Source organism: Hemiscyllium ocellatum, chromosome 9, assembly GCF_020745735.1.
Source record: "Hemiscyllium ocellatum isolate sHemOce1 chromosome 9, sHemOce1.pat.X.cur, whole genome shotgun sequence".
Taxonomy (NCBI): domain Eukaryota; kingdom Metazoa; phylum Chordata; class Chondrichthyes; order Orectolobiformes; family Hemiscylliidae; genus Hemiscyllium; species Hemiscyllium ocellatum.
The window spans coordinates 82,964,979-82,991,862 of NC_083409.1; the positions used below are offsets into that span (position 1 = coordinate 82,964,979).

General features: G+C 39.4%; 1 protein-coding gene across 1 annotated transcript in view; it reads right to left on the bottom strand.

The window, feature by feature from the left end:
- Positions 1-26,884, bottom strand: part of eif2b3 (eukaryotic translation initiation factor 2B, subunit 3 gamma) — a 140,323-nt gene that overhangs the window by 86,378 nt on the left and 27,061 nt on the right. The window contains exons 3-5 of the mRNA XM_060829871.1: positions 24,651-24,793; positions 14,802-14,961; positions 8,009-8,120 (exon numbers count right to left, since the gene is read on the bottom strand). Coding sequence (XP_060685854.1) covers positions 8,009-8,120; positions 14,802-14,961; positions 24,651-24,793 — 415 coding nt within the window. The remainder of the gene's footprint in view (positions 1-8,008; positions 8,121-14,801; positions 14,962-24,650; positions 24,794-26,884) is intronic.

Below are 26,884 nucleotides of genomic sequence, written 5' to 3' on the forward strand. Positions count from 1 at the left end.
TGTTGAGGGGGTGCCTGACATAGGAATATAAGATTATGAGGGGCATGGACACAGTGAATAGAAAGCAGCTGTTCCTCTTACTCAAAGGGTTAATAACAAAGGGGCATAATTTTAAAACGAAAAAATGTGCAGGTTAGGTGCATTGGCCATGCTAAATTGCCCAGAGTGTCCAGGGATATGTACGCTAGGTGGATTAACCATGAGAAAATGCAGAGTTACAGGGATGGGATGGGGAGAGGGGGATAAAGAGTCTGGTTGGGATGCTCTTCGAGAGTCATGTGGACTTGTTGGGCTAAATAGCCTGTTTCCACATGATAGGGATTCTATGATTCCATGAAAGGCAGATTTAGATTGGATTTGAGAAAAAACATTTCACCCAGAGGGTAGAGAATGTCTGGAATGCACTGCCTGGGATTGTAATTGAGGCAGGAAACTACACAATCTTTAAAAACTACTTGGATGAGCACCTGAAGAGTCATAATATTCAAGGGTATGGGCCTAGTGCAGGGAAGTGGAGCTTGTAGAAGCAGTAGTGTCTTCTAGCTGTACAGTCTCAATGTGCCAATGGGCCTCTTCTGCACATATGATTCTAAGGCTCAGTGCACCTGAAACATTGCACTAACTTTTCACTTCTGATGTGTTTGACATAAAGACCAACATTTCATCTGTACACGTAGATCTTTTAAATCAACCTTTTCAGATGTGCTATGAAACACTTCTGGAGCATGTGGGACTTGAACCTGAGCCTTCTGGTTCAGATGTGGACACACAAAAGGCCTCTGCATTTGTATCAGGAGTCTGAGTTAGTGCACATCGACACTGAAATTAAGACAGCACATCCATTTCCCTTTCTTGGATTTAGAGTGGATGACCTCATGCTTTTCCTTCATTGAATTCCATTTGCCATAACTTGATCTACTTGATGATTCACTTTTTGGTCCTATCCACACAATTATCCCCAATTTAGATATAAACCTCTTGCCCAATGCAACTACAATATGATGGAAAGCTGAAGTCCCAGTACAAACTGCCAGGGAACTCCACTTGTCATATCATGAGTACATCCTTTTTAACCCTAGTGATTTGAGATAGTCTCCCTAAAGCTAATCTCAATGGCTGAATTCTGGAGTCAGTTTAAATTAAAATTTTAAAACTATGCTAGTAAATGTGTGTGGTTGGAAAAAAATGGTAACCTCAAATTATTTGACATAGCCTCATTCCTTTGCTGTGAGGAAGTTTATTTTAGCACGGAAGGCAACACCACAGTGGGTGAGAAAATAAGAAAGTTAAACTTAAAGTAGTGGAGCTTGGCACACTTGGGATACAATGTGTGAACTTGGGACCTGTCTCCATACATTAACCATAGTAAAAGAAATTATGGCACTCTGCCATGGTTTCATAAATAATCACCAAGAACCTGCACAGGGGTACAGAACATAAGCAAAAGCTAAAAACTGCACAGGAGTGGAAGCACAAGGAAGATATTCAAGAATTCAACCCTTAACATGTTGAAGACATTAATTTAGATCAGAGTAGTCAATTGGGAAAGTTAAAGGTCAGCAGGTATGATGTAGAAGTAGTAAAAATACAGCATTTGCATGTCAGCAGGTCAAGCCTTTGCTGAGTTTGGGCATAATTTAATCCTATCAACATGAACAATTACAGACTTCAATGGATGACACATAACTGATTCATAAAAAGTCATACGAACTACAGAGCTGGAAATCAGAAACAGAACTGCTGGAAAAACTCAGCAGGTCTGGCAGCATCTGTGGATAGAAATCAATTAATGTTTCAGATCCAATGACTCTTCTTCAGAACTGATGAAGAACGCAGACATGAGTTCTGAAGAAGTGCTACCTGACATCAATCACTAACTCTGATTTCTCTTCACAGTCGCTGCCAGACCCGCTGAGTTTTTCCAGCAATTTCTGTTTTTAATCTTAACTGATTTTTGTTTTGCTGCCTCTGAATCTGAGCACATAGCCAGGTTGTTGTGATACTTTAATGGCAGACTGTAAGATAGTACATTGGTAACTTTCCAGCCAGGGCTGGTGGCAGAGAGTGAGAAAGTTTGGAATTGTCAGTATAAACACGGAGAGGTAGCCACATGCCTGTGGGTGATATACCAGAGAACTAACAAAGAGGGGGAGCTCTGGCACAGTTCAAATTTCATGGCATCAACAGAAATGCAAAATAGTGTGCTGTACCTTTTATACAACCCACGTTAAAACTGCAAAAGTATTCACATACTTCGATCTTAAGCTAAAATTCACTCATTGTATTCAATTTCATTATTTCTTAAAGTGCTTGGTTGTAACTAATGGCTTTTTTTCTTGGGGCAGATTTTTGCAAAAGCAATAACGGAAAATAAAAATGACCAGTCTTGAAAACCTAACCAGTGAACATCTAACCTGGTGGATTCAATCAAAAAAATCTAATGACAGAACTACACAACGACTGGATATGTAGAAAAATGCCATGCTGTTTTCACAGGAAATACATACTACTGAAAAGAAATGATCTTCAAAGATAAGCTTTTGCATACCTGTTTTTGCTTCCTTGAGCATCAGTGTTAGAAAGTTGGATAACAAACTACCTACAACATCTTGTTTGAACAGTAATTCAGAGTTGAATGGTTAATGATCAGATAAATGTTTTTCCAGATTCGTTAACAGATTTGTATCTGAGTAAAACATAACGGTGCATTGGAAGAGGTTTACTCAAAATGTAGAACACTCTCGAGCATACAGCAGCTCAAAGCATTAGACACAATTCAGATAACACACACAATCCCCCACACAGACCTCAATGGATATATTTTCTGGGTGAAAAACTTGATGGTTAGATATCATAGTGACAAGATTACTTTACTGAACCAGTAAATCAAAGATCTGAAGTAATAATTGCAAAATGACAGTTTAAATCTAGAAAATGAGATTTTAGCTGAAAAGATTCCAAAACAAATAACTGTACAAATGAAAGGAAGTAGAAAGCTACCAGATAATGATACAATTCTCAACTGTTTCACTAATAATCTCTAGGGAAAGAAACAAAAATGGCAGTGATTACAGAAGAACTGGAGGAGAGTATGGTGAGATGATGCTATGATGTAAGTTATGGAATTATTGTAATTTTGAGTTAGTAACCACTGGACGTTTATGTCTCAAGTTAATAATTGAGCATTTGTGTGGCCATTGTGATTTCTTTTAAAACAGTTTGATGCTTAAGACTGAATAGTTTTGTGTGCTCCACTGATGCATTTTTTTTTGTTTATTAGTTTGTTTCACGACCCAGCAAGGGAAAGTATAGGACCTCAAGGTTTGTTCGAGGCTTCTGGAAGTTGCTAATTTCAAGATTAAGAGAATTACCAATAAGTTAGGGCAGAAGGCTTTACTTTTTACTTTGAGTTTGGAGCAGTTCTTTGAAGTCCTTGGAAAGGAAAATGCTGCAGTCCATTGTCCTCAAGAAGAGTAAATAATTAGTGTAAGCCCTAGCCAAAAGTATTGGGATAGAACACTGGAGAAGTTACTTATATCCGAATATGTTGAAGTAGGTGTGTGAAAACTTCAGGGAGAAGCAATCTGCAAGTCCAGCCTAAAAAGTGAAGAGACTTAAACATACAGTACTGTTAGATACAGGAACTCTGGTAAGAGTATTTTACAAGTTGCATTTTTTGGGTATTGTACCAGGGCTGTGTTTTGGGTACTAGACAAAAGCTGTTTTATTTCTTTATAATTTATAAAAGGCACATTTGAGATTAATAGGATTTCTTCTATTGTTGCTTTACAAACTTTTGTATTTGTATTATATGTACAGAGGAATCTCGATTATCTGAACGAGATGGGTGGGCACTATTTCATTCCAATAATTGATTATTCCGTTAATTAACTGAATGCCTCTCCTGGGGCTCAGAGTTTTCTGAAATTTCCTTCATCCTCGCTCTGCCTGCCTTGCTTTCTCTCTCTGTCTCAGGGTTTGCTTCCGAGCAGACACACACTTGTGTATAAGGGACCTGAAGCACTGCTGAAGCCCCCGCCGACCCCATCAGTTCAATGGAACTGACACAGCAAGCACTTGCTAAGTCCGCTCCTTGTTCAGGAGAGAGAGAGAGAGACAGACAGACAGAGGGGGAGAGAGACAGAGAGAGAGAGAGAGAGAGAGAGAGTGTGTGTGTGTGTGTGTCTGTCTGTCTCCAGTCAGTCATTTGGAGATGGTGCCTGGTGATGTCCAGAACTGTTCAGTGTTGCAACACCTCTTTGGTGTAATGTATCAGGACTTGGAGATCTTCTTTGGATAATTCATATTCAGATAATCATGGTTCTTCTGTAGATTGCTTTGTTTATTTTAGTTTATATTCATTTCTTCTGTTAATACAATTGTGCTTTATTGTTACAGCAAAATCTGCAGTAACAAACACATGCTGATGTTTCAGCGAGCGAACACTTTGTCATAATGCTAAAACATGAGTCAGAACTAGTTGTACTTTTATTGATAAATGTCTTGTGCATCATATTCCAGATCAAACAGCAGATAGATGTCCTAATTCTAGCCCATTGAAAGCAGACTAAAACTGGAGTTACCTTTGGTAATAGGGAAACTTCTAGAAACAATTACTTGGGATAGATTAACAGTAATATGGACAAATGTGGATTAGTTAAGGAAAGGCAGCAAAGACAAATCATCTAATTTACTGGAGTTTTCTGAAGAGGTAACAGAGATTGTTGATGAAAGCAATATTATTGGTGTGGTGTACAGGGACTTCCAGGGGTGTTTTAGTAAGTGGCAACAATAGAATTGTTAGGAAAGTGACAGTTTATGGAATAAAATGAACATTAGCAATGTGGATACAAAATTGACTGAGGGTTAGTAAAGAGAATATTAGATAATGGATATTTTTCAGGCTGAAGGAAGGTTTTTGGTTGAGATCCTCAGGAGTTAGCAGTGGGACTCTTGCCTTTTCTGATACATGTTAACAATCTAGATCTTGCAAGGGACAATTTCAAAGTGTGCAGGTGGTACAAGACTTAGCAGAATGGTTAATTGAGAGGACGACAAGTGTAGAAAGGAGAACATTGACATGTTGGTGGAGTGTGTGGACAAGCAGCAGATAAAGCTCAATGTAGTTAGTGCGAGGTACTGCACCTTGGTTCACATTACATGGAGCGACCGCATAAAATAAAAAAGTACGAATCTAAGGGGTGTACAGGAGCAGAGAGACATGTGTGTATATGGGCATAAGTCATTAAAGGTCCCAGGATGAGTAAAGAAAGCAATTAAAACATATGGTGTTCAATATTTTATTAACAAGGGCATAGACTACAAGAGCAAGGACATATAAGGGCAGGGACATTATGGTGAACTTGTAGATAGACATTATTTAGACCTCAGCTGGAGTACTGTGTGCCATTTTGGCTGCCACACTTTAGAAACAATGTGTAACATTGGCAAGAATGCAGCAGAGGTTTAGAAGAACAGTTCCAGGGATGAGAACCTCCAGTTATGAAGCTAGACTGGAAAAGTTGGAACTGTTGTGCATAGAGAGGAAAAGGCTGAGAGACCTGATCGAGGTTTTCAAAATCATGTGATCTGGACAGGGTCAAGAAGGTCAAACTGTTCCTGCCCATAGAATAATTGAGAACCAAACAGCACAGTTTTGAAATATTTTGCAAAAGAAGTGAATGCAAAGTGAGGAAAATCTTTTCACTTAGTGAATAGTCAAGGTTTGTAAAACACTGCCTGGAATTGCGGAGGAGGCAAGTTCAATTGAGGCAATCAAGAGGGTATTAAATGATCATTTAAACAGGAACAATATAGGAAATTGTCATAAGCTGAAATGCTCAGAGGGCTAGTGCAGACATGATGGGCTGAATGGCCTCATTCTGCACAGCAACAATTCTGAGATTCTGTAAAACCTTTGTCCTTATGTCCAGTCCCATAACAATATGGTAAACTCCTAAATACTTTCTGATCTGGTACCCTGTGTCTTACTGACAGCATGTGACAGCGTTTGCCCCTTTTGACACCAGCATTGAAAAATAAATTGCTCAACATGCTTGAATGGTACCTTGAGCATTGAAGTGTTAGAATTATTGCTCTTCAGCCAAAATCATTACGCACTCAAAGTAATCATCCAGTAAATACAGTAAACTGTCGGTTTTTGTACACTTGTGTATATTTCTATACATTAAAACATAAACACTTCTGGCTTGGCAGGATTTGGTTCCTCCATATGTTGCCTTTAAAAAAAATGTACAGCCAATTTCATCCCATCTGGAAAAGCAAGCATGTACCTTTGAAAGATCCGAGACTTTTTCTTTCCTTTTCTTTTCAACCTGTGAATGAGCTGGTTTATGAAAAGCTTGTAAAAATATGGATGGTCATGCATGGATTTAGGGGAACAAAGCTGTATTCAGACTGGCACTGCTGGACCCACAGTACTCATTTGTAAATGCTATTCTCCCTTCACAATGCATCCAGTCTGCCAGAGAAGAGTATTAACGAAGCAATGTCAGTGAAATATAGACCAATAGTCTAGTTATAAGATCGAGACTTGTTCTGATATAGCTTCCCTAATAATAAACTGGCCAAGTAAATATTACAACTGAAGAATAAAATGGCTGACTGCTAATAAATCTAAACAAAAACAGAAAAAGCTGGAGGAACTCAGCAGGTCTGGCAGCTTCTGCGAGAGAAAGTAAATAGTTCAGACCCAGTGACCTTTCTTCAGAACTTTCACAGTATAGGCTGAGGGGTGTCCTTAAAGAGGTTTATACAACCATGAGGAATATAAATAAAGTGAATAGCCAAGGTAGACGTGGTAATATTACAACATTTAAAAGGCTTTTGGATCGGAATATGGATAAGTAAGATTTAGAGAGATTAGGACCAAATGCAGGTAAATGGGACTAATTTAGTTTAGGAAATTTGATAGGCATGGGTGAGTTGAGCCTGAGGGCCTGTGTCTGTGCTGCATGCTCTATGGCTTTATATCATCTCACAGTCCTGCAACTGCAGTTGCAAAACTAACTTCCCAACATCCATCTCTAAGATACTTCTTACTAAATGTTCTTATTTCTCACGCATTAGTTATCCAAATCCAATTATTTTCCTAAAAATAACAAAAAAAAATGCAGATGCTACAAATCAGAAACTGAAACAGAAGTTACTGGAAAAGCTCAACAGATCTAACAACATTTGTGAAAAGAAATTAGAGTTAAAGTTTCAAGTTGGAAAATGTTAACTCTTGATTTCTCTTCACAGATGCTGCCAGGCCTCTTCACCTTTTCCAGCAACTTCTGTTTTGGTTTCCAATTTTTTTCCTCCTTTCACTTTAAGTTTGCTCACTTAGCACGTATCAATGTTTCAATCATTGTTTTAAGGTCAGTTTCTTCATGGAGTAAGCATCAATTTCTCATTGATTTTAAAGATATTCTCTCACTTGACTGGCACATTAACCAATTCATGCAATGCTGCTTATCAAGGAGATATACATGCTTGAAGTCTATTCTTCAGTGCAAGATCTCCCATCCTTTGCACCAATCTAATCTGAACTGGTATCAGCATATTCTCGCACACTTAAGTGGTATCCCAATACCATATCACATGTTTTAAAGCCTCACATGGTATTATCGTGAGATGTAAGTTTTTTTTATTTATCTCTCCATGCATGGTCACGTTGCTACTGGTGATGGCCTGATTGTCAAATTCAATTCTGTTAAAAAGAAAGGCAGTGACCTGAACATCACCAAAAGAAAATTATTAATTTAGTTTTCTCATCTAAGTTTCCCTTTCAGTAGCCAAGGAACTATCTTTTTGATGGGAGATGATCGAGCCACTTAGCAATTTACATAGAATTAAGATTTCCCAACAGGAAGAGATCAAGGTTTTCTTGTCTAGAGTAAAAGCAGGCACGTTATACGTTATTAAGTCCACATTTATTTGAAAGTTTTAGTACCTGTTTTAAAGAAATAAGAAACAGAACAGAAAAAGTGCTGAAATTACTCACTTCTGCATCAAGGACTTCTTAATGACAAGCTCGTCATCCAAGTCAGCTTCATTAGCCATGAAAAGTAGACGTTTGCACGTGTCATCAACTCCAACAAAGTCCCTTTGTTCAGCTGGGCACATCAACCAAAGACAAAATAAATTTTGTCAGTTCAGCTACATCATTCAATACTTCTGGGTGATATAAAGGCATCAGAAATGATTCAGAGGAGGGCCACAAGAATGATTTCTAGTTTGAACAACTTTTGTGACTCATATAGGCTTGAAAATGCTGGTTACATTAATAGTAGAAATGCCAAAGTTTCATGGAGATCTGGATAGAACTTTAAGATAGTTAAAAGGAGTATATAGGGTTGTCAGTAATAGATTTGGAAGGCTGAGGTCACATGCAGAATTTTGCAAAGGTAAGGCTGTTTGAAGATTCATTTTACAGATAGTTGTAAATCGATGGAACAAATTTCATAAAGGTACTCTGTAAATAATGCAAAGTAATATAAAAGCATGGTCAGAGAAGAATATTTCAGATTTTTTTTCTTCTTATATTGTCCTGAGATTTTTAAAGTTTGCTTATGCCTTTCAGAAGGCTACACTGCATCATGACTGAGAGAACCACAAGTTTGATGGATCATATAATCTTTTCCTGTCCATGATTTACTTAATGCCAAGAATATTAATGGAAGTCATCCAAATTAATGCATCCAAGTAATGCAAAGGAAGATATGTACACAAATATTTATATGTGCGATAAAACAATTGATTATCAGTTTGCCAATAGGTATTTTATGTTCAAACATCACGCAACAGTGACATCATGAGTGTAAACTGTGGGCAGTAATCCCAAGTGATGCCACTGGATGTAAACTGTACAAAGTAATCTAATCCTCAACTAGGCATTTCTGACTGGAACAAGAGAGGGCTTAAGTGTAGCAATAAAAGTAAACACCTTAGAAATATAATACATATGGAAATAACCTTGAGGGGATCAGCTTCCAGATGAAACTGCAACAGAATGGTCCAATTAGGTTGACAAATTGGCATCAACAGGTTTTCAGATGAAAGATATTTTTGTTTCTTGTGTTCACTACAGTTCATTTGGGTCTGTTAGGGTCTGTTCAGGGCCTTTGGAAAAAATGCTTTGCTTAAGCTGAATGGTCCTACAGTGTCGACAGGTCCATTTGGGTCCACTGCCAAAGAGACCTTTGGTTTTTATGTCTTTTTGATTTTGGATGTATGGATAATGGATACCCAATCTGTACAACAGTATTGGATACATTCTACCAACAGCCAGCTTTAATACATATAAGGGCTATACTTCCATAAAACAAAGCAATAATGAAATAAAATTGATTGGAATAAAATTCAGATTGGATTCAGAAAACGATATTGGAACAACTTTAAAGTCACAATGGTAAATAGTCAGATAAATATATCGCTAAAACCAAAATGCAATGTTATCATTTATCTCAAGAGGGTTGGAATATAAAACACCGTTGTGCTACTGCGACTTTATAAAGCTCTGGTTAGGCCCCATTTGGAGTACTGTGTCCAGTTTTGGTCCCCACACCTCAGGAAGGACATACTGGCACTGGAGCGTGTCCAGCAGAGATTCACACGGATGATCCCTGGAATGGTTGTTTTAACATACGAGGAACGGCTGAGGATCCTGGGATGTATTCATTGGAGTTTAGAAGATCAAGGGGAGATTTAATAGAAACTTACAAGATATTACATGGCTTGGAAAGGGTGGACGCTAGGAAATTGTTTCCGTTAGGTGAGGAGACTAGGACCTGTGGACACAGTCTTAGAATTAGAGGGGGTCAATTCAGAACAGAAATGTGGAGACATTTCTTCAGCCAGAGAGTGGTGGGCCTGTGGAATTCATTGCCGCAGAGTGCAGTGGAGGCCGGGATGCTAAATGTCTTCAAGGCAGATATTTATAAATTCTTTATGTCACAAGGAATTAAGGGCTACAGGGAGAATGCTGGTAAGTGGAGTTGAAATGCCCATCAGCCATGATTGAATAGCGGAGTGGACTCGATGGGCCGAATGGCCTTACTTCCACTCCTATGTCTCATGGTCTTTTGGTCTTATTCTGTAAGCTTCAATTAGAATCCCCCTAAACCTTCTAAACTTCATTAAATATAGAACCACAGTCCTCCAACAATCCTCATACATTTCATTCCTGGGACCATTCTCGTGAACGTCCTCTGAACACACTCAGGCCAGTACATCCTTCCTGAGATACGGGGCCCAAAACTGTTCACAATACTTCAAATGTGGTCTGACCAGAGCCTTACAGAGCTTCAGAATTACATCCCTACTTTTTATAATCAAGTCCTCTCAAAATAAATGCAAATATCACATGTGCCTTCCTAACTACTGACTCAACCTGTGAGTTTAGCTTGAGAGAATTCTGGACGAGAACTCCCAAGTCTCTTGGACTTCAGACTTCTGGATTTTCTCCCCATTTAGAAAATAGTCCATGTCTCTATTCTTCCTACCAAAGTGCATGACCTCACACTTTCCCACAGTGTAGTCCATCTGCCACTTCTTAGATATCAGTATTTATTTCTCCATTTCTCTAGTTTCCATATCCTTCTCCACAGTAAACATTGATGCAAAAATACTCATTTAGTATCTCTCCCATCTGCTGCAGTTTCACATTTTGATCTTAGATGCATTTATTTTTGTAGAATGCTAGTTACTGCTGTAACACAAAAGGTATACAGAAAATACTGAATATGGAATCCAAAACAATTCAGTTTTAAATATGGCGGCACGGCGGCACGGTGGCACAGTGGTTAGCACTGCTGCCTCACAGCGCCTGTAGACCCGGGTTCAATTCCCGACTCAGGCGACTGACTGTGTGGAGTTTGCACGTTCTCCCCGTGTCTGCGTGGGTTTCCTCCGGGTGCTCCGGTTTCCTCCCACAGTCCAAAGATGTGCGGGTCAGGTGAATTGGCCAAGCTAAATTGCCCGTAGTGTTAGGTAAGGGGTAATGTAGGGGTATGGGTGGGTTACGCTTCGGCGGGTCGGTGTGGACTTGTTGGGCCGAAGGGCCTGTTTCCACACTGTAAATCTAATCTAATCTAATGTCCCCAATTTCCAACAGTGGGTACAACTACAACCCAAGGTATGTAGTGGTTCAAGACAGAGGCTCACCACCACCTTCCCACCAGCAACTAGGGATGGACAGTAAATGCTGGCTCAGCCAGTGAAGCCCACATCCAACGAATGAACACAACAAGTTGAAAATGAATCAAATGCTTCAACTATAACTGTTAATCTTTGTTCAGTGATAACATTCTGTAGATCTAGAGTTCAAATGATATTACACAAATTGGACCATATAATCTGGGATGGCACAGAGTAACCAAGGAGTCTTGCATTGTTGGAAGGTGATATCCTTCAGATGAGATATTAAGCTAAGGCCTCAGTTATCCTCAGATGGATGTAAAAGATCCCAGCTAACCTCAAGAGAGTGCTGCCAAAGTATCACCAACATACCAAATGCCCCACCAGAGGACCGAACAATCTGGACCACTGCACAACCATAAAATATGCCTTCTGCTCTATTCCCCATCCACACTTCGGAAAATCAGATCACAGCGCTGTGTTCCTCCTCCCAGCTGACAAGCAGAAGCTAAAATAGTAGGACCCTTCACAAAGAGAAATACAATGCTGATCCGATGCAGCAGAAGACTGTCTTCGGGATCTTCTTGAAATCATTGGACTGGACCGTACTCAAGTACTCAGTGGAAAACCGAGACAAGGAGACTACCACAATCACAGACTTCATTAGCAACTGCATGGAGGACTGTGTACCAAAGAAGTCAATCTGAGTGTTCTCCAACGGAAACTTTGGATGAACCAGGAAATCCACTCCCTACTGAAGACCAGGCATGCAGAATTCAAGTCGGGCGACTCAGAAAGGAAATCCAGATATAACCTCCATGATGCCATCAGGGATGCCAACAGGCAGAACCAGACCAAGTTAGAGGCCCAAACTAATTAAATTGACTCCTGCAACCTGTAGCAAGGCCTAACAACTTTACAGAATACAAAATGAAGCAGAGAAAGACAGTGGACAAAGACATTCCTCCCTGATGCGCTCAATGCTTTCTATGCACAGTTCAAGCAGAATGCCAGTGGCACCGTGTCCCCTGTCCTGACAGCCTCGGTTGAACCTGTGCTCACTGTCAACGCTGCAGACATCAGTCAACCTAAGGAAAGCGACGGCCTCAGATGGAGTCCCTGGACGAGCACTTCGATCCTATGTGGACAGACTGGCAGAGGTATTCACCAATCTCTTCAATCTCTCCTTCCTACAAATAGAAGTCCCCACCTGCTTCAAGACCACCACCATCATCCTAGTACCTAAGAAACCACATGAAACATGCCTTAATGACTACTGCCCAGTGGTTCTGACCTCCATAACCATAAAGTGCTTTGAAAGGCTGGTCCATAGCCCATATCAACCCTAGTTTCCCATCCTACCTGAATCCTTTATAATTTGCCTACCAGCGAAACAGGTCCACAGTGGATGCCATTTTCCTAGCCCTGCGTTCATCCCAGGAATATCTGGACAACAAGGACACCTTTGACATACTTCTGTTTATCGACTACAGCTCCGCCTTCGACACCATTATCCCTTCCAGTCCGATCTCAAAACTCTGAGAGCTATATCTCGTTTCTGCCTTCTGTAACTGGATCCTCAGCTTTCTGACCCACAGACCACAATCAATGAAAATGGACAACTGCACATCCTCCACAATAAAACTCAACACAGGAACCCTCCAAGGATGCATTCTCAGCCACCTACTTTACTCCTGTACACCCAGAACCCTGCCAAATTCTGAATGAAAGCCATCTGCAAGTTTGCTGACGAGGTGACACGACAGTGTCGGATGGATATCTAACAACGATGAGTCAGAATACAGAAAGGTGATAGAGGGCTTGGTGAAGTGGAGCAATGAGAACAACTTCTCTCTCAATGCTGGCAAAATTAAAGAACTGATCATTAACTTCATAAAGAAAGGGAGAGCACACTCTCCCATCTACATCAACAGATGCGACATAGATGCGACGGTCAAGAAGGCACAATAGTACCTCTTCTTCTTCAGGTAGCTCAGGAAATTTGGCATATTGGACCCTCACCAACATCTACAGATGTACCAGCAAAAGCATACTGTCAGGATGCTTAACGTCCTGGAATGGCAACTGCTCTGCCCAGAACTATAAGAAACTACAGAAGGTTGTGCACACAACCCAGATGATCACGGAAGCCAATATTCCATCCATGGACTCCATTTACACGGTTTGTTGCCACAGAAAGGCTGCCAACATCATCAAAGACCCATCGCACCCTGGTAATGTTCTCCTACAACCTCTTCAGGAGCTTGAACACACAGACCAGCAGGTTCGGGAATACCTTCTTCCCGGTTGATATTCGACAGATGAATGAACTCTCTAATTTCAAATAATAATGATCTTGCTAATACTGATCTTGCCTAGCACACGCCCTGTGTGATGTAACCTGTATGCAACTAAGTCTTTTTTCAACCCTATGATCTGTATGTCCTTGCTTACTCTGATCCGCCTGTACTGCTTGTAAACAAAGCTTTTCACTGTACTTGAGAACACGGCACAATAAATAAACCAAATTAAATCAAATATTTGAACAATGGAGTTCTCCCAGTTTCCTAATAATTAGTTACTCAATCATACCTCCAGAACTGATTATCTGGCCAATTTTCTCACTGCTGTTTGTTGGACCTTACTGGGTACAGATTTACAGCTGCATTCAGTTACATTACATTAATGAGTTTGAACTTGAACAACACAATAAGTCAGTCATTTTACATTATTACTATACAGTGGTGATACAACTGGCTGCTGTCAGTCCAAAAAGATGCTCTTTTTACTATAATGTTGAATATATATTTCTGTGTTGGTGAAATGTCAGGTAAATTGGCCAATCATTGAAATGAATTAGTGGTGCTGGAAGAGCACAGCAGTTCAGGCAGCACAGTCTATCAAACCAACCATGTTCCTCTGGCTGTTCAAAATAAGCAGAGTACTCAACCAACCCACACTTGCAAAATCCAAACCAAAACTCCTGGATGTAATTCCATGATTATTCAGCCAATGAATTGCTAATAACTACACAACAGTAATTTAAGATAATCAGTGGAGCTTGGTTAATTTATGTACATTCTGTGCTCTAGAAAGGAATATGATAGAGCCTTGTGCTTTTTTGAAAATGCCTCAGCCACAGTCAATTTGCCAACCAATCAGTTCATCTATTTCTCCTGTAGCATAAATTGTTGCCATCATTTGAAATATGGCATTCATATTTATTCTGATGCATGTAAGATAAAGTTTCAGTAATATTAGTGACTTTGTTCCAAATGTACTTCACTAACTTCAGCTAAGAGCAAAACACTGTGGATGCTAGAAATCAGAAGTAAAAACAGTAACTGCAGGAGAAACATAGCAATATCTGTTGAGAGGGAAACAGAGTTAATATTTTGAGACTGAGAAAAAGAAATGAGAACTTCTGTTTCAGTGACCTGCATGGAGCCACAGGAACATGGAACGAGTGAATTTTCTCAAACAGTGTTAAACATGATGACAAGAAAAGAATTAGGTTATTGTCTTGGAGTCCATTCTATAATACTTTTCTATAACACTGAAGAGGCTTCCATAAGGAGTCTGTGCACTTACATTAGACTACCTGCCAATATTTTCAAAAATCAATTGCTCATACATTTTTCAACCTGAGAAAACTTTACCTTCTTTATTTTTTCCTTTCTGGCCTGGCACAGGTTCAGTAAAATCATGTGCCTTTCGCATCAGCATGGACACTGTGGCATCGTGTGCACGAAACAGGTCTATCACCTCATGTAGAGCTGCATCAGTAATGAGATCACAACTGACGACCAAAACGTCGGTCTGTGAAAAGAAAAACAACTTTTCAATTTTTTGTTCAATATGTTGGCTGTGTCTAGAAACTATAGATGTTGACAATAGGAAGGGCCAACAGTAGAAAAAAAGATAGAATAGATATTCAGTCTACATGAGCAGCGTTGGCACACTATAGGAAATATTTCACTAGAGAGGGGGCAAAATAGATTCACCAGAACGTTGCCTGGCCTTGAGTGATTCAGCTGTGAAGACAGATTAAACAAACTGGGTTGTTTTCCTTAGAGCAGAGAAAACTGATGGGGAACCTAAGACGTATAAAATGGAGGGGCATAGATAGGGTAGATTGGAAGAAATGCTTTAATATTAATAAAGGGATCAATAATTGGGGCATAGATTTAAGATTAAGGACTGGAGATTTAGGGGGAACTTCTTTCATCCACAGGGTGATGGGAACTATGATAACATCTAAGAATTATTTAGATAAACACTTGAAGTGCCATGGCTTGCAAGGCTATGGGCCAAGTGCTGGAAAATGAATTAGAGTGGATAGGTTCTTGATGATTGGCATAGACACGATAGACTGAAGGGCCTCTTCCTGGCTGTAAACTCGATAACTCCAACTGTAATCAAATAATGCCTTTCAAATAGAATGTGACACCGAACTTAATGGACTGTGAAACAGTTTTGTTTTTCTGTCAAAGCAATCAACTTGCGCACAGCAAAGTCCTGAAAAGAGCAAATAAGATGAATAAATTGGCATTCTGTGCTTCGTTACATTGAAAAATGCATAAACAATTAAGAGACCTCCATGCTCCTCAAATGCTTATATTCAATCCGATCTTTTTCTCAGCATCTGGACACATTAAAGTCTCAGCCAAAGACTAAAGATAATGAAATACTCCCTCAATATGGATTGTAGAGTCATCCTGGTCTATATGCTCAAGTCCCAGTACAATCTACTGACTCAGAGACAAACTATATTAATGCAACCCGTTAACTGTTTTATAAAATATGCTGTTGGGTTAAAAAGGATATCATATACCAAAATACACAACCTTGTGCATAATTAAATCAAAGATTGCTGGTGAAATGTAGCAGGTGTGACAGCATGTGGGAGAAGAAAGCAGAGTTAACGTAAATTCTATTACTTCGTGGATAATTAATGTGCTGACCTAAAAACAGAAGCTCAGATTGACAACATGCTTCAAAGAATTAAAAAAAGGATCTCTCCAGCACACTCAAATGCAGCAACAAATACTTATTCTTTGCACATGTATAAAATTCAGTCCTATAATCTAATACCTAGCACATATATCGAGCCATTACATCAAACTACCATCAGCTACAACAGCAATAAGTTTCCATGATTTATCAGCACTAGCTACCATTTGTGCAGATGTAACTGCTTTTTGCTCCTTTGTCTTGGTGGTGCCTGCACCACTAGCACTAGTTTATCGTAACAGGAAAACAAGCAGCAATTAAACTGTATTTTGCCTTTGCACAACCCAATGATACGGTTACTAACAGATCCGGATGGTCAGAAATCTTATTGGAACAACAATCACCAGCTCACAAAGTGACATCTCTCTTCAGATTGCATATTTCAACACATTGCATCAATATGACATCCCATAGGCACGAATTTGTTCCTTACCAATTTGTACCAAGCACTTAAATGCTTCATTTCTCAGGTTAAATGATACCGTACAGTTTCAATGTCTAAAATATCAAGTTTAACATTGTTCATTTCTACACCTTATGTCACAAAAATTAATTTGAAAAACTTGGTGGTATAGTCAACTGTGAAAGTTATCTAAGATTACAAAGGGATCTGGATCAATTGGGCCATTGGACTGAGGAGTGGCAGATGGAATTTAATTTGGACAAATGTGAAATATTGCATTTTGGTAAAATGAGAAAGGGTAGGACTTATACAGTTAACGGTCGGGTCCTGAGCAGTGTTATTGAACAAAGAGACCTAGGGTTCAGGTGCATAGTTCAGATACAGGTAGATAGGGTGATTAAGAAGGCACTTAGCCTGCATTGCTCAGACCATTGAGTATAGGAGTTGGGATGACATGTTCAGGTTGTGCAGGATGTTGGCGAGGCCACTTTTGGAGTACTGTGTACTGTTTTGGTTGTCCTGCTATAGGAAGGGTATTATTAAATTGGAGAGGGTGCAGAAAAGATTTCCAACAATGGTACTGGGACTGGAGGGTTTGAGTTATAAGGAGAAACTGGACAGGCTGGGACTTCTTTCACTGGAGCAAAGAAGGTTGAGGGGTGACCTTGTAGAAGTTTATAAACTTATGAGAGGCATTGATATGGTGATTAGCAAAGGGTGGGGAAATTCAGAACTAGGAGGCATACTTTTTACATGAGAGGAGAAAGACTTCAAAGGGACCTGAGAGGGTAGTTCATATGTGGAATGAACCTCTACAGGAAGTGGTAGGTGCAGGTATAGTTATAACATTTAAAAGACGTTTGGACAGATACGTGAATCGAAAACATTTAGAGGGATATGAGCCAAAGGCAGGCAGATGGGACTAGTTTAGTTCAGGAAACTTGGTCAGCATGGACAACTTGGTCCTAAGGGTCTGTTTCCGTGCTGTATGACTCTATGTCTCTATAAAGTGTTGAGTATGAAGTGTACTGACATTTTTTTAAAAATTGGTTCAACAGCAGTGGAATAAATTGAGGCACCAACATTCACACCATAGAGGTAGAATGGAGATATAAGTTTCTGATGCTGCAAATCTTGATTTATGCCAGAGATGGAAAGTTTACACTGTAAAATCCATGTGAAATTTTCTTTATGAAATCTGCCAATTTGATACTTATCACCAGAATAAGATTCCAACCTGAATCTCTGGGTGATAACAGGAAAAAGTAAGGTTTATTGAACAAACAGTTCACCTTTAGAAAAGGTAAGAAAAGAGTACAAACAAAACAATGGTGTCAGTGCAGATGTCGAAAAGTGTGATGCTGGAGATATCTCTCTTTAAAGGACTTGGTTTAATTTATTTGGCAACTGATAAGGATTTGACACCAGTATCCAAATCATATTACAGTGCATCACTTTGAAATTGCATAATAATGTAGATATTTTTCAAAACCATAATTTATAAGCAGAGTGAAGTATTATGCAATTTATCTGGCTGAAGGACAAATTAACTTTTCACTAAGTTAAATGTAGCAGTGGAATCAGCCAGCCAAAACCAAACAGATCAGTAATTTTTTATGATATAATGAAGGAAATAAATCAGAGTATAGACTCTCCATAAACATCAAAATGTCACACTTTCTCTGGTCAACTGGTGTGCTGTATCAGTCACATGGAAAATAAACATAGTCTTTAAACAAATTAAAACACCTAATTTAGTCCAGAATACATTTTTTTAAAACTTCAGAAGAAATGACATTCCTTTCAGTTTTGTTTTCACTGTGCTAGAAATGTGTCATTGCAGATTCGCGAATGCACTGATATGCATCACTTCTAGCCTGGATGGGAATACAGAAAGATGGATCAACTGAAAGTTCAAACTAACTGTATATGTGCATTTATTCTATCTTTAGTGATATTTTCTATGAATAAAAAAACATAGAAAACCTTGTCCCACAATCTTTCTATCCAACCCTTTGCAAAAGGAATTTACACAAATACAGAAATTATACTTAGAGACTGTGCATGTTAAAAGGAAATTAAAAATAATGAATCAAAGAATGTATACCATTTTCTAATTCTGATGAAAGACCTGTAGAGTTAACCTAGTTTCTCTCTTCGCAGATGCTGCTAGAACAGCTGAGTATTTACGGCATTTTCTGATTTTCATTTTTCAATTCATCCTATTTTCACAAAAAGATGCTGCTCATAATTATAGATGTTCTAAGATACAATGTAATGATTTTACACGTTTACAATTAGGTATTAAGTTACATATATATTTATAATTTCTAAAATGTTTCAGTGGTTAGGTTACTCATTCCTATTATCCTTTGTATGGCTTTTAAAAAAGTTTAAAAAATCATCTTTAACAAATTAGAGTTCTATTTGAATCTGGAATGCTTTGAACAATAATTCAGTTTCAAGTGTAATTAAACCCAGTGATTAGCTTATAATCTCATTCTGGAATTTTACACAAATTAATTAAACATGATGGTAATTTCAACTTTAGGTTATCATAAGATTTTCTTTGGATTTTTCATAATTGAATCAAAAAGTGTGCTTCAGCCATGGAACTTGTAATATTACCATATGGGCTAACTATTTACTTTAGGAGAAAGTGAGGACTGCAGATGTTGGAAATCAGAGCTGAAAATGTGTTGCTGGAAAAGCGCAGCTGGTCAGGCAGCATCGAAGGAGGAGGAGAATCGATGCTTCGGGTATGAACCCTTCTTCAGGAAGGGGTGAAGAAAGGCTTTCCTGAAGAAGGGCTCATGCCCGAAACGTCGATTCTCCTGCTAACTATTTACTTTAACCAAAGATGAGAAATTGCAATTTTAAATAGCCACATTTGGGGATTTTTTGGAAGTATTACTACATGGTAGGAGGTAGACGCATGCTTAAGTGTGCCATGTTGCATAATGTCCGGAGGCAAACATATTGACCTGGCTGAGTAAAATGAAATAGGAAGGGAGAGCTGAAGAGGCAAAGTGATTTGGGAACAAATTATGGAAAGTAGGATCCAGATTATTTTCCAAATAGTAGGGTGAAAAGGAATTAAATAAAAGCCAAAAGAGAAATTGAATGTTTTGGACAAGTTTGGGAGGGGTTAGTGTGGAATTAGGGAGGGGTGAAAGGAAGTCTGCTGCCCTTACCTACCGAAACCCTCGTATGATTTCAAACCCACTGTAATGTATGCACTTGCCTCGGTGATTACATCTGAAACAGCCTATGGGAAGCCACTCAAATCAAGGGCAATTAAGTTGGGCAACATGTCAACGGCCACAGACCAAGGAGAAAAATTAATAAAATATATATTGGTCAGTAGGTATCGAGGGTTAATGTAGGGGTAGAGGAGGCAAGAAGGTATCTAAAGCTCACCTCTGTATTAAACAGCACACTGAGCTATAACACCCTGTTATGCTTAGAGATCGTGACTTGGAGGAGAGGTAACGACAATATGGAAGTTTGCAGTCAGTGATGAAGACAATAGCCTTATTTCTTAAAGTTAGGACATAACCAAAGCTTGATGTCTGACAAATAGTTCATCAAGACACTGACAGTTAAAAGTGCTATTGATTTTTTTAAAAATTCATTCAGGGAATGCATTTATTGCCTATCCATACTTGCCCAAAGGGCAGTTGAAAGTCAACCACATTGCTGTGGGTCTGGAGTCACATGTCGGCCAGGCCAGGCAAAGTTGACAGTTTCCTTTCTAAAGGACATTAGTCAACCAGATGGGTTTTTCCAACAATTGATAATGGTTTGATGATGATCATCAAGACTCTTAATTCCCAGTTTTTATTGAATTCAAATTCCACCAGCTGCCACAGTGGAATTTGTACCCAGGCTCCCAGAACATTGCCTGGGTCTCTGAATTAATAGTTTAGTGATAATATTACTAGGCCTTTGCTTCCTTTCACCCCTCCCTTGCATGTCTTTGGTATAAACTATTGAAGCTGGTTCTATGCTTGTGAACGAAGTAGCAGAAAGACAGTTAGATGCTTTGGGAACCTCCAGGGGCAACAGTCTGTTGGGTTGGAAAGAAATCATTGATAAAGATGCACAGGTTACATTCACATAGAAAACAGTACAACCAATCATGCACCTGGTCAATAGAGATACTTTTGAGAACATTATCATGGAGGAATCTAAGATGGATAATGCACTACAAACACTCAAAGAGGTTGTAATTCATGTGCTGAGAGAACAGCGAAGACTGAACTAAAAGGATTTGAATCAGAAAAGATAAGAATATAGCTTGAAGGCAACAAGTCAAGAAAGGGATATTGCACATGGAACAGCAGGTGAACAGCATAAATGACTTACAGACTGATAATTTTGAGGAATGGATGGTGGTGGTAACTGAAAAAAAAGGAACGATTAATGTCAGCTAGTGTGGGAAGCTGGAAGAAGCACTGAGCAATCTGAGGCTGAATGAGAAAAGAGTTCAAGGAGAAACATAGGGGGTTTCCCAAAAAAAGTGAGTTTCAGCAGGGTGGTAGAAAAAATAGTCAAGAAAGTACAGAATTATGGATCCTACAGTACAATACTTGGAGGCTTGGGGACAGGGCAGGCCAGGAGCAGCCAAGGCAGCTGACAGGATAATCATGGGTAAGATATTAATAGTCGAACCATGGTAGGTTTACAACATTAATGCTATTTCTAAAATGTAATAAAGATTAACTTTATTAAGATTGTACTTGAAAAAACTAACCCCAAACCTGCATTATTAATCACCCTTAAAAAAGGAAACTTTTGCCAATACCCTTCTATAGATTATGACTAAGAGATGCATGAGAGGCTCCTTTCTGGTTTTCCTCATAGTAAGCCTCCACTCAGTACCTCAAACCACACACTGTGACATGAATAACCCCATTTCTACAAACATTAACATAGTTATAAGGATTTCATCAAGGAATATTGCAAAAAGTTCTTACAGCACTTTTATTAAAGTATGAGACTGTTGTATTTTGTGATTACCTCTAAATTACTAGGGTAAATTCAACACATTACACAGAAAGCTAACACTGTGGAATGTGAGATACAAACAAAACAAAAACGTAATTTCTGCAGAAAGAATAAACGATAAAAAATTACTCTATTAAACAACAGTGACTGCACAGGATGCAGATATCATCAAGGTTCCCAATGTTCAACTTCTAAACACTTAACAGAAATATTTGCTTATCAAGTATTTAAATGGATTTAAATAAACAAGTTTATAGTGGAGGGAAACAGCATTTTGAACTGCATAATTGTGAAATGAGAGATAAATGTTTTGCTTATACAGAGAAATCAATTGATATTTGGAATAGGAATTCTAGTATCTGTCTTGGATATCAAGCTATCACTATTATCAAGCCATTCACTTACCTTCCATACTGAATCAATGATAAGTCTTCTCAGTTTTTTCTTTGTAACATAGTGATCATCGTTTAGTGGATGTATTACTCTTAAAGGAATTTGCCTGCTATGTGCAGTTACCAAAATTGTTGAAAGTTGGGCGGCACGGTGGCACAGTGGTTAGCACTGCTGCCTCACAGCACCAGAGACCTGGGTTCAATTCCCACCTCAGGCAACTGTCTGTGTGGAGTTTCCTAAAAACGTACATGTTAGGTGAATTGGCTATGCTAAGTTACCTGTAGTGTTAGGTGTAGGGGAATGGGTCTGGGTGGGTTGCTCTTCGGCGGGTCGGTGTGGACTTGTTGGGCCGAAGGGCCTGCTTCCACACTACAAGTAATCTAATCTAAAAGAATAAAGCAAGTATGAATGCATAAAAGACTACGAAACAGGTAAATATAACCAACTGTAGAGCACCAGTCAACTCACACACCGTTTCATGACCAAGCATCAGGGTTTTTGGAACTGGGAAAATGCTTATGCTCACAATCCACTGCAAATACTGAGAATAGTACCACCTTCACCCAGAGAGTCAGCCTGCCCTAAATTCAGGATACACTGCAGCCTCAGTAAATTGGTTCTAGCCTAGCCATGGCAGCAGAGAGTCTGTTATCAAGAAGAGGTTTGTAGCAGTCCCAGGAGTTATGGAAGCCTGGAGAGAGGACATGGAATTCTGGAGGCTGTAAAGCTACCTGATCTAAGTAGCAGAAATTGTGAAGGGGCAAAAAAGTAACCAAGTCACCCTATACCAGGTTTTGATGAAATAACGGCAAACCAAAACATTAACTCTGTTTATCTCTGCAAGGATACTGCCAGATCTGAGTATTTTCAGTACTTCTATTTCAAATTTCCAACATCCACAGAGTTTGTTTGCATACTAAAAAAAAAATCACTTCACAGGGAGGTGATTCCCTAGCAGTATTATCACTAGACTAAGGTTCAGAGGACCATGGTTCAAATCCTGCCATGACAGATGCTGGAATTTGAATTCTCTTAATCTCAATGTAAGAGTCTTTAAGAGTCTAATAACGACCATAAAACTATTGTTGATTGTTGGAAACACCCATCTGGTTCACTAATGTCCTTTAGGAAGAAACTGCTGCTCTTACTTGGTCTGGCTACTTGTGCCTCCAGATCCACAGCAATGGGGTTGACTCAGGGCAATGAGGGATGGGCAACAAATGCAATGCCCACATCCCATGAACAAGTTAAAAAAAAAAGCTGAATGAAGATTCGGATGGTCGGTGTGGACTTGTTGGGCCGAAGGGCCTGTTTCCACACTGTAGGGAATCTAATCTAATCTAATCTAAAGATGAACTATCTAAAATAGTCGGTACACTTGATATGCCTTAAATGATGACTATACCTGACTCTGACAGAAATGGAAGATGGAGATATGTGGCCACCTTTGACAATTAGATTAGATTAGATTGGATTAGATCACTTACAATGTGGAAACAGGCCCTTCAACCCAACAAGTCCACACCGACCCGCCGAGCGCAACCCACCCATTCCCCTACATTTACCCCTTTACCTAACACTACGGGCAATTTAGCATGGCCAATTCACCTGACCTGCACATCTTTGGATTCTGGGAGGAAACCGGAGCACCCGTAGGAAACCCACGCAGACACGGGGAGAATGTGCAAATTCCACACAGTCAGTCCCGGAATTGAACCCTTGTTCTCTGGCGCTGTGAGGCAGCAGTGCTAACCACTGTGCCATCGTGCCACCCACAATGTTATGACCTAAGTGACAGCAATATTGGAAAATGAAGATCCCAGAATGAAAGCTGGCTTCATAGATCACATTTACTTTTTCCAGTTGGTTAGCTACAGAAATAGTTGTCGCCATTTACTAGTCATTATTGGTTAGCAAATAGAGGATACTAGGAGTTAGAAGAGTAAAAACGAATGTAGGTGAAAAAATAAACTGAAAAAAATTAAATGTGAGGAGCGAGAAAGCTAGATGTTACGAAGGCATAGTAAAGAAACCACACAAAATGAATCAAAGGAAAAGCTAACAAATGCAGAGACAGTTTGTTTGTTTTTTGCAAGCTTTTTAGAGGCGAATGAGAAGCTATGAGAATTTTTGTGGGCTCAACTAAACATTTTTTCCAACCACTGGATGTGCAACAGCCCCAATATGTCCAAGTACAAAAATCTTTATTCAATAAAATAATCCCCATTTTACTAATTTATTTCAGCTGGAGGCTGGGAAGCAGCAATATGAAATCTGTGCACGGATTGGGTGAGAAAATAATGACATGTCAGCATGAGAAACAGTCTTTAAAAAAAACAATTTAGTTACACTTGCAAAGCAAGTTACAGACGGAGGTTGGCAAAATTAGATGATAGTAATGGTTACACAGATTGACTGAAGTCACAGAATATTACATTGCGCAAAGAATGTGGAAAAGGCTAAAGAAACTGCAAAACTGGCAAGAAACAACAAGTAGGGAAAGAGAAAACTTATTCCAGAAACTCAGCAAGAATCGAAACATATACTCAAACAATCCAGATGAATACATTAAAACGCTCCTTTAAAGGCCCAGGCACACGCATGAGCATGCATTCTCTGAGTACATTTACAAACATAACAATTATTGATGACTCGTTAAAAGGGATTTTAACTCAAAATAATGCACTACCTTAATTTTTCCATGAATCTGTCGTAAAGAGTCCGCAGTTCCCATGTCAGTGTCCTCTGGAATACAGACTGTATCCAATTTCAGTTTTGTGTCTATTTGTGGTAGCTGTTTCTGTACTTCCCTTGTTGTAACCACTATTACTTCTGCAAAAGAAAGATAACCCTTCATAATCTTCTCCATTGGAAGAGCACCATTATATACACAACTAATAGGTGATAATATCTGAAAGGTTGACCCAACGTCTGACCACGTGTCAAACTCTTCCTACTTACAATTTGTACACTGGCTACTTTACACTCACTACTTTCTCTACCAAACCCACACTCTGAGCAAGGACAGGGCCGAAGTGAGAGGGGGAAAGAGTGTTAGGCAGGGAAGCAACCAGAAAAGGAGTTAGTCTGACAAAGAAACAATCAGAGGATGAGAGTGATGTGATGGCATCACATCATTGCTGTGATGGCACTCCAAAACAGTGCAAAATGGGTCACCCATGTTGTGTCAGCTCTGTTGAGAACTGATATCAAACGATTTCAACTTCTCAAAACTGTTACACATGTATGAGCTGACTTCTACAATTTGCCAAAAGTTTAATCTCAAAAACTCAATTTATCCACATGACTTACGCCTCACCTTAAACTTTTGTCCTCTGGTCATAGATGTATCTGCCATGGGGAAAGATTCTCATGATCCACTGTGTCTATACCTCATAATTTTGTATATCTCAACCAGACTCCTCTTTTCCGAGGTAAACAAACCTAATCTGTCCATTCTCTCCTCGCAACTGAGACTTTGCATCCCAGGCAACATCCTGATGAATCTCCTCTGCATCCATTCAAGTGCAGTCATAATCTTCTAATAGTGTGGCAACCAGAACTGCACACAGTATTCCATCTGTGGCCTAACAAATGTTTTATAAAGTTGTAATATGACTTCCTTGCTCCAAATTCAATGCCCTGGCTAATGAAGGAAAGCTTCCCATACACCACTTTGGGAGGGTATGCAATTGATTACAGTCAGTTCTATTATATGTTTTGCACATCTTTTGTTTATGTACATCGGCTGCAACACGATTGGGTGAATAAAGCGCAAACTTTTAACGTGTGTTGGCTGTAACACAATAAGATCACCAACACTTTAAATGTTATTTATATTGTGTGATTTTTGTGTAGCGTGGGGCTATACAGGAACGCAACTATTGCGTTCTGGAAGAACTGCCTGTACTTGAAAATTTGTCTTAGTAAAACTGAAAGAATATTTCCAAGTCAGGATAATCTGTAGTTTGAAGATGAACTTCCAGATGGGTAATGTTCTCATGTTTCTGCTTTGTCCTCTATGACGTCAAGTTCCTTGACTGCTGTTGAAGGTGTATTGATCCAGGCAATTGGAAAGTATACCATCACTCTTCTGACTTATGCCTTGTGAGTAGTAAACAAGCTTTGGAAAGTCAGGAGGTAAGTTACTCATTGCAGAATATTGTAGATGTCTAACATCTCACTTGCAATTGTAACCAGTGTTCATAAGGCTAGTCCAGTTTAGTTTCCTGGTTAATAATAACCAAGAACGTTGATGGTGGGGGAATTCGGTGATGGCAATGGTTAGATTTTCTGCTGTTGGAGATGGCCATTGTCTGGGACTTGCATGGTGCAAATATTATTTGCTAATTGTCAGCCCAAACCCAAATAATGTCCAAATCTTGCAGCCTGTAGACATGGACTGCTTCAATCTCTGCGACATGTAAAATGGTGCTGTCATAATGCAATCATCAGTGAACATCCTCACTTTTGATGTTATTGTGGAGGGAAGATATTGACGAAGCACCTGAAGATAGTTGGGCCTGGGATGCTATCATGAGGTACACCTACAGAAATGCCCAGGAGCTAAGATGACTAATCTCCAGTAGCCACAGCCATCTTCCTGTGTGTTCGGTGTGACTCCAACCCATGGAGCGATTCCCCCTCATTATCATTGACACTAATTTTGCTAGAGCTTCTTGATGCCACACTCAGTCAAACGTGGCCTTGATGTCAAGGGTGGTCACTCTCTCCTCCCTCTGGTCATGTTTGAACCAAGGCTATAATGAGACCAGGAGTTGGATGGATCTAGGCAGAACACAAATGGACCTCATAGGGTAATTATGGGGTTATCTAAGTGGCATTCAAACCTTGGATTATTAGAGGAGTAGGAAGGTAAAGGGGCAGTGATCAGTTAGGGTAGGGATTGAGTGTACAAAGTAC